Consider the following 7,567-nt stretch of genomic DNA (forward strand, 5'->3'; position numbering starts at 1 on the left):
ATCATTGTTTCTTGTGCATAGTTCTATTACACACTCAAACCATTTTACACGTGTTGCTATATGATAAATGCAATATCTATTATGTCATCCCTCTATCTCTATTCATCATCAATATATTCTATAGAAAAACCGCCATTAATAGCATATAGTAATATATTGATGCACAAATCTCTCCCGTGTACGTGCCGTAGCATATACCGCATCATTTTTTTCTTAAAGAAAATAGATTAAACCTGACCCCAACCCAGAAGCACAAAACTACAACCCTAAACACAAATTTCCCAACCTATAAGAAACACCAAATTCTCAAAACCACCCAAAAGCAAAAAACCAAAACAGGGCCAAGAAACCCCCACAAAACCAAACAGAAACCTCCAAACTAACCTAAGAAAAACCGACGCCGAAAAGGGACACCCAAAAAACTATTCAACAACAACAATAAAAAAAACGAAATAGAAATAGAAAATAAAATAAAAAGAAAAGAAAACGAGCAACCGAAGCGAGCCAAGGGTTTTTGAGTGCAAACGAACCGTCCCAAGTCCAGTCCAGTCCTCCTTCCCCTACCCCTCCCCCTCCACCTCAAAGAAATTGCGAGCGAGCAGCAGCGGCGCGGCACATGAGCTGAGGAGAGGGGCGGCATCGAGCGGCTCGCTCCCTCCCTCCCTCCCTCCCTCCTCGGATCCGCGCGCTCGCAATCGCGCAGAGGGTAGGGCTCCCGATTCGCGCCTTCCTAAACCCTAGGCTAGATCCAGGGCGAGGGGGAGGGGGAGGGGAGGGGGAGGGGGAAGGGGAGGGGGAGGGAGGAGGTGGTGGAAGACGGGCCCGCGCCGCCGCCGATGGCTGGGGCTGCCGAGGAAGCGGGCGGCGGCGGGGGCGGGGGAGGGGAGCGGATGAAGCTGCTGTGCAGCCTCGGCGGCCGCATCCTCCCGCGGCCGGGGGACGGGACGCTGCGGTACGCCGGCGGCGACACCCGGATCGTGTCGGTGCCCCGCGGGGTGGCGCTCGGGGACCTGCTCGCGCGGCTCGCCGAGGCGTACGGGGGCGCCACGGGCCCGCACTTCGCGGTGAAGTACCAGCTCCCCGACGAGGGGCTGGACGCGCTCATCTCGGTGTCCTCGCCGGAGGATCTCGACAATATGATCGAGGAGTATGATAAGCTGGCGGGCGCTAGCCCCAAGCTGAGGGTGTTCATCTTCCCCATCTCCGACGCGGCGGGGGGCGCCGGCGGGGAGGAGGCGGAGGGCGGGGGCTACGATGCTGGGCTTCGGTATCTGGAGGCGGTGAACGGTATTGTGCGCAAGGACAGCGTCGCGAGCCTCTCGTCGACGCAGAACTCGGACGGCGGGCCGCCTCCACCGGTGCCTTCCGGTGGCGGTGGCGGCGGCTCTCCGACGGCCCTCTCCCCCACCTCTACTTGCTCAAATGATGCCGCGAGATCGGCGTTTAGTGTGGCGCCGCCGCCACCGCTTGTTGATGTCTTCAGCAATGCTGCCCCGGCTCCTGTTCCTGCAAAGCCGCAGGAGAGTGCTGCTGAAGTGAGGGCTCCACAGGCGAACCCGCATCCGGAGGCATCAAGGTACCGGCAGCCGCTGTCGCAGCTACCACCATTGCCACCTGTGTTCATGAACGATCATAGGGAGGCCATGCAGGGTTTGAATCAGGTAGTGCCAGGAAATGGGGGAAGGCTGGAAGACTGCAACATGTGCTTGAAGGCACTTCCTCATGCTCACTCAGATCCAGTGGTGACTGAGTATGGTAGCGAAATGCAGGGAGGGCCTGCCCCCGAGACGGTGCCAGTATACATGAGCCTGCGTCCAGAAGATGTGGCAAGGATCATGATGCCAGAGCGGGCGGTGCCAGTTCCGATGGGGGCTTATGGCTACACCCATATGCATCCAGTGCCGCATGAGAGGGAGATGATGTATGCACAACAGGTTGAAGGGATTCCGAACACGGTGCTCATTGACCCATCTGGCTTACATCAGCATGTTTATGTGCATCAGCAGCAGCAGCAGCAACAACTTTCACCACAGCAGCTGCCTGCAACCTATGGATTTAGCCAGATCCCTGTGATTCCAAATGAGAAGGACAGAGTAGTTTCTCCAGGTTCGGCTCATTCTGATATTGCGAGCTCTCATCAACACATTATGCAGCAGCCACCACCGCCGCCGCAGCAATTGCCTTCAAGCCAAGGAATGGCACAATATCCCGTTAAGCAAAATAGTCCAAATAATCCACTTACAGGTGAGGGTAGTCTAAGTGGCAATGCAAGGCATCGTGAGGATGGACCGACGCGTCGAGATAATGTGTCTCCAGGGGCACCTGCTGCTGTGCCGACCTATATGGCTAATGTGGACAGGATGATGGATTCGCTCCGTGTGAGCCCCAGTGAGGCCAGTTCTGGCTCTACCGAACAAAGAAAGCAAGTGATGCCTTCTGAGAATGGTGTACCTGAACACACTCAGGGGTTTCCAGATTCTCGAGCAAGAGAAGTCAGGGAAAGCAATACCAACACCTTTTTTGATGTCAGCGAACCCAAGGTAGTCCTTCCAACTGAACCAGCACCATCACCTTCCATAGCCAGCTCTTATTTGCACAATGTTCAGCACACCAATGTGAGCCATATGCCACATATGATGAGCATTGGGGGGCCATATTCGAGTTATGTTGTCGCTGCAGTTGGGCCTGGTGGGGTGCCTCCATCAGCTTATGGTGTTGATCTTGTGTATGCAAATGCCGCTGTCAATCCATTAAGTGAGCGTAAAGATGTTCCACATGAAGTAGTTGCTCCTCCAAATGCTAATGCTCAGGTGCCTGCAGCAGCATTGGCCAACCATGCTCCAAATGTCGACCAAATCCAAGAGTCTGGCTTACAAGGCCAACAATTTAACAATGAGGACCCTTGGAAAGTAGTAGCAAATACACATGCTTTGCCACCGAGACCTAAGAGGGTAGCAAGCAGGGATAACATCAGCCCAAAGGATCCCCATTCTCACAACTCTTTATTGAATTGCAAAGGGCCAGATCTGAATATTCCGGCTGAAGAAGTTGCTATCCACCAACAATCAGATCACAAGGATGCACATACAGAGCATGTTCGATTCGCCAAAGGTAATTGCTTAATCCATACTTCTTGATAAAGCCTTGTTATTATATGTACTTGTAAGTTTTGAATCTTATTCCCTCGTATCACATCAATCCAGGTGATGATATGACCAGCCCAGACTTGGTAAGTGTCGAGGACAGTTTAGTTACATCTAATACCAAGTCATCAGATCCCCAGCCTCCTGTGCTGAATGACGGTGTTGGTGCTGTCGCTAGTAAAGTGGATGCCGAAGCTCACGGCAATGAGGTTAATTTATAAACTTGCTCAGTTGTATCCTTATTTATTTCATACTAATACTAAACAAGAGAATGATGCAGGTTAACAAGAGCAGACCAGCAGATTGGATTTCAGGTTTTCCAGCTACGGATGATCTTGGACGTCTGCAGGTTACTTTCATGAAATATGGCTTTTAATCATGTGAATCTTTGATAGATCTGTTACCAGTCACATATTTATGTTGCAGATTATAAAGAACAATGACCTTGAAGAGCTCCAAGAACTTGGTTCTGGAACATTTGGAACCGTATATCATGGTAAATGGAGGGGATCTGATGTTGCTATAAAAAGAATCAATGACAGATGTTTTGCTGGGAAGCCATCGGAGCAAGACAAGATGGTCTGTTCTCATACTTCAGATTGTTGTGTTTGGCTATGCTATTTTTATATTGATATATCCTTAATTGTTGCAGCGGTATGACTTCTGGAATGAAGCATCTAAACTTGCTGATCTACACCACCCAAATGTTGTGGCCTTTTATGGTGTTGTTCTTGATGGACCTGGGGGATCAATTGCCACGGTTACTGAATACATGGTTAATGGCTCACTCAGAACAGCTTTGCTGAAGAATGCCAAGTATGCCCCTTTATACCCAGCCTATGCTTTATAAGTCATCTTCTGTTTTTAATATATTACATCCTAATGCACATAAAATGAGGTCTTGTGTGGAGTTGATGGAATCAAATTATCTGTGCAGGACCCTTGATCGTCGTAAGAGATTAATAATTGCCATGGATACAGCTTTTGGAATGGAGTACTTGCATAACAAAAATATAGTGCACTTTGACCTGAAAAGTGACAATTTACTTGTTAATTTAAGGGATCCTCAACGCCCGATATGCAAGGTAATCATCAGGCTCCACTTGTTCTATTATATTGCCACACGACTTTGCTAAATAACCATATCTTCCCTTATCTATTGTATTCATGGTACTTGATATTAGACTATTAGCCTGTATGGCCTATATTGTCCTTCTAAACTGAGCACTCATGAGAAATTTTAGCACCATGCTCCCACATTCTTGTAGATTTGTTTCTTATTAACATTTGGTGGTTGCTGTGCTGATCAGATATATATCTAGTTTGCCTGCTACATAATTGCTGTTAGCACTGGAAATTTACCTCTGCTTCGTTGGAACCTACTGTCACTCAGGTTACTTTCCACTGCAACTTGAACGAGCATGAGATATGCATGATAGATGATGGAGCAGCTCTCATAGTTGTTCTATGTTAGTAAAACACAAATGGGTGGCATGACATACAATCTGATATGTGGCAGGATTGATATCACTGATGCAAACTTTCAGCAAATTGCATGTTCTTGTGCCAGCAAAGTGACCTTTTGAAAATATAATTCTGGCGACTGGTGTCCTTTCCCCATTATATTTCGCTTTTTAAAATAATTTTCTTCGATGATGTAGGTTGGTGATCTTGGACTTTCAAAAGTGAAGTGTCAGACCCTCATCTCTGGTGGTGTGAGGGGAACTCTTCCTTGGATGGCACCAGAGCTTCTGAATGGAAGTAGCAGCTTGGTCTCTGAAAAGGTTTGCTAACCCAGTTATATTGATTGTGTCGTTATGATTTGGCCTGCTACATTCATGTCTAAAATAAACTAACATCAATGTTGCCATGGTGCACTCAGGTTGATGTGTTCTCCTTTGGGATTGTTCTCTGGGAACTCTTGACAGGAGAAGAACCATATGCAGATCTGCATTATGGTGTTATTATAGGTTGGTTTAGATTTCCCACTTCAGATTTACACGATTCTTATCTGATATAGGAATTATACGTGCAATATAGATAGACAAGATGATTAAATAGCCAGGCTTGATTTAAAATTTTCTACTCTTTGCAGGTGGCATCGTGAGCAACACTCTGCGACCACCGGTACCCGACTCTTGTGATCCGGAGTGGAGATCATTGATGGAGCAATGTTGGTCAACAGAACCATCTGAACGGCCAACCTTTACGGAGATTGCTGGTAGGTTACGTTCCATGGCTGCATCCCAGAAGGTGCAAGCCTGAGGTCAACAGCTTGGGTGGGAGATTGTGATGGAACGGCAGTCAGCAAACTTCTGGGGCATCGGCGGATAAGTTCTCTATTGCCAGATCGCGTATTTAGGAACTCACCACTGATATAAATATGCCTTCATTGTGTCCCTAGGATCTATCTGTTCATACCTCTTCATTGTTTCATATCTTGTAATCAAAAAAGTTACCAGCCCGTATGTCTAGAAGTATCGCAATGGACGTCTCAGATCCATATTCTTTCATTTATACTTTTTGCTTAGAGGTGAGTTTAATAAGTTAGTCTAGTGTCAGTTATAGGGAGCCCAATATGTTTTTTCCTTTTTCTTTTTGTCCCCCTTTCCTGGGTAATAATTGAGTTATTTGGAGGTCGTCGTTCGGTCGGTCGGTCGGTCTGAATGTAAACTGATGTTGAAGGGTAATTAAGCTTGGTTGGTCATTGCAAGTCATGGAACACAGAGTGAGGTCCTTGCTTGTAACAAGAGCTGCTTGTTTTTTTTTTTTGGTGATATGTGAGATATACCAATTTGTTATCACTCCTGTAAAAGTTGCTACAATGTAGTACTATGATTTTGTTGGCACTTGAAGATAGACGGGTATATTGATGATTTTGTGCTTTCTTGTCGCTGCTTGTATGACATGATGGTAGCAGTCACTCGTCACCTAGAATCTGCAACGGTTGTCGTCTTGTGGGTCAGGTGGAAACTGTTCTTCGTTGTGGACTGGAAATCTGGAACGCAGTGGGCGTGGTGTCTCGCCTCCATCTCCCTTTGCGGTTGGCGTTACCCGGACGCGGCGCGCACGTCGTGACCTGAAGCGGCGGATGGATTCGCTCCCGTTTTGGTATGGGGGAACGCGTATGCGCGCGACGCGTGCGCCATCACGCGCAACAGTTTAACCGCTCCGGAACACAACCAAACCAAGTGGGCGCTACGCCTACACTTGCTCCACGGCGACGTGGGTCGTACCCTTTGCCCTCTCCAATCCCCCCACGACGCACGCCGTAGGCGGCAGCGGCAGCGGCAGCAGTAGATACCGTAGATTAGTTGTACTACTCCGTACCAAAAAAAAAAAGGAGAATTTTTGGGTTATTTTCGTCTTATTTGAAAAGTTTATAAAAAAGTTAAAAGAAAATAGTCACACGTAAAGCACTAGTTATGTTTTATCATGTGATAACAATAAAAATATTAATCTTAAAAAATTCAAATAAGACGAAGAGTCAAAAATTCTATCAAAAAACTTAGAAATTTGTCTATTTTGGAAGGGAGTTTTAAGGGTGGTGAAAGGAGTGGCAGCGCGAGCCCGTGAGATGATTGAAGGGTTGTATAGATGGGGTTAAACTTTTTAGCCTTATGTCATATCGGATGTTTGGACACTAATTTAAAGTATTAAACATAGACTAATCAAAAAACTAATTTCATAAATGTGAACTAATCCGCGAGACGAATTTTTTGAGCCTAATTAATCCATATTAGCAAATGTTTACTGTAGCATCACATACGTTAATCATGGATTAATTAGGCTCATTAGATTCGTCTCGCGAATTAGTCCAAGATTATGAATGGGTTTTATTTATATACTACGTTTACTATTAAATAAGTGTCCAAACATCTGATGTGACTAGGGGCTAAAGTTTAGCCCCTACAAAAACACCCCCTCAGATCCAGTCTCGCGAGTCGCAACGAACGCCGCCAGTTGCATCCCCCCTCCCCCTCCCTGACCTTTCCCCTGCAACCGGGGATCCTGTCTGTCGAGCAGAGCTTCCTTGGTGTTCATCCATCCATCCATCCATCGCCGATCCGATCATGCGTCCATTCCCCCAAGATGGCCGATCGGATCATCGGCGCCAAGGGAGAATGTACATGATGCATATTTTCATATAAAAATACACATGCCCGTGCGTCCCATACACAGCTTAGGAAAACGGAGATCGTCCATCTATAGTGCATAGAAACATGCTTATTCCTTTTAGAATTCATAGTCAAGGCTAATCCAGGGTTTACAAACCAAAGTGCCAATAGTTGTATATGATATGTAATCTATAAGCTAAATAGATATGTGAATTGTATACTCCCTCTGTTTTTTTTTGAAAATTTTATCCAAATATACAACATTATAAATCATACTTAAAGTTACTTTAGTAATAAACCAAATCA

General features: G+C 46.5%; 1 protein-coding gene across 1 annotated transcript; it reads left to right on the top strand.

Moving 5' to 3' along the window:
• The first annotated feature begins 557 nt into the window (after nt 1–557).
• LOC102713642 lies at nt 558–5,927 on the top strand. The gene is made up of 9 exons (XM_006656237.2): nt 558–3,111; nt 3,204–3,352; nt 3,424–3,492; nt 3,570–3,722; nt 3,796–3,959; nt 4,081–4,228; nt 4,805–4,927; nt 5,026–5,113; nt 5,239–5,927. The coding sequence occupies exons 1-9, from the start codon at nt 837–839 to the stop codon at nt 5,406–5,408; spliced, it is 3,339 nt and encodes a 1,112-aa protein (XP_006656300.2). The 5' UTR covers nt 558–836; the 3' UTR covers nt 5,409–5,927.
• The last annotated feature ends 1,640 nt before the right edge of the window (nt 5,928–7,567 follow it).

The sequence above is a fragment of the Oryza brachyantha genome, chromosome 6 (assembly GCF_000231095.2).
Source record: "Oryza brachyantha chromosome 6, ObraRS2, whole genome shotgun sequence".
Taxonomy (NCBI): Eukaryota; Viridiplantae; Streptophyta; class Magnoliopsida; order Poales; family Poaceae; genus Oryza; species Oryza brachyantha.

Bases quoted from the DNA above. Each gene is read 5' to 3' on its own strand.
- LOC102713642 (XM_006656237.2), top strand. From the start codon at position 837: ATGGCTGGGGCTGCCGAGGAAGCGGGCGGCGGCGGGGGCGGGGGAGGG. The intron at 4,229-4,804 runs GTAATCATCAGG...TCGATGATGTAG, and splicing joins CTCAACGCCCGATATGCAAG to GTTGGTGATCTTGGACTTTC. The intron at 5,114-5,238 runs GTTGGTTTAGAT...TACTCTTTGCAG, and splicing joins GCATTATGGTGTTATTATAG to GTGGCATCGTGAGCAACACT.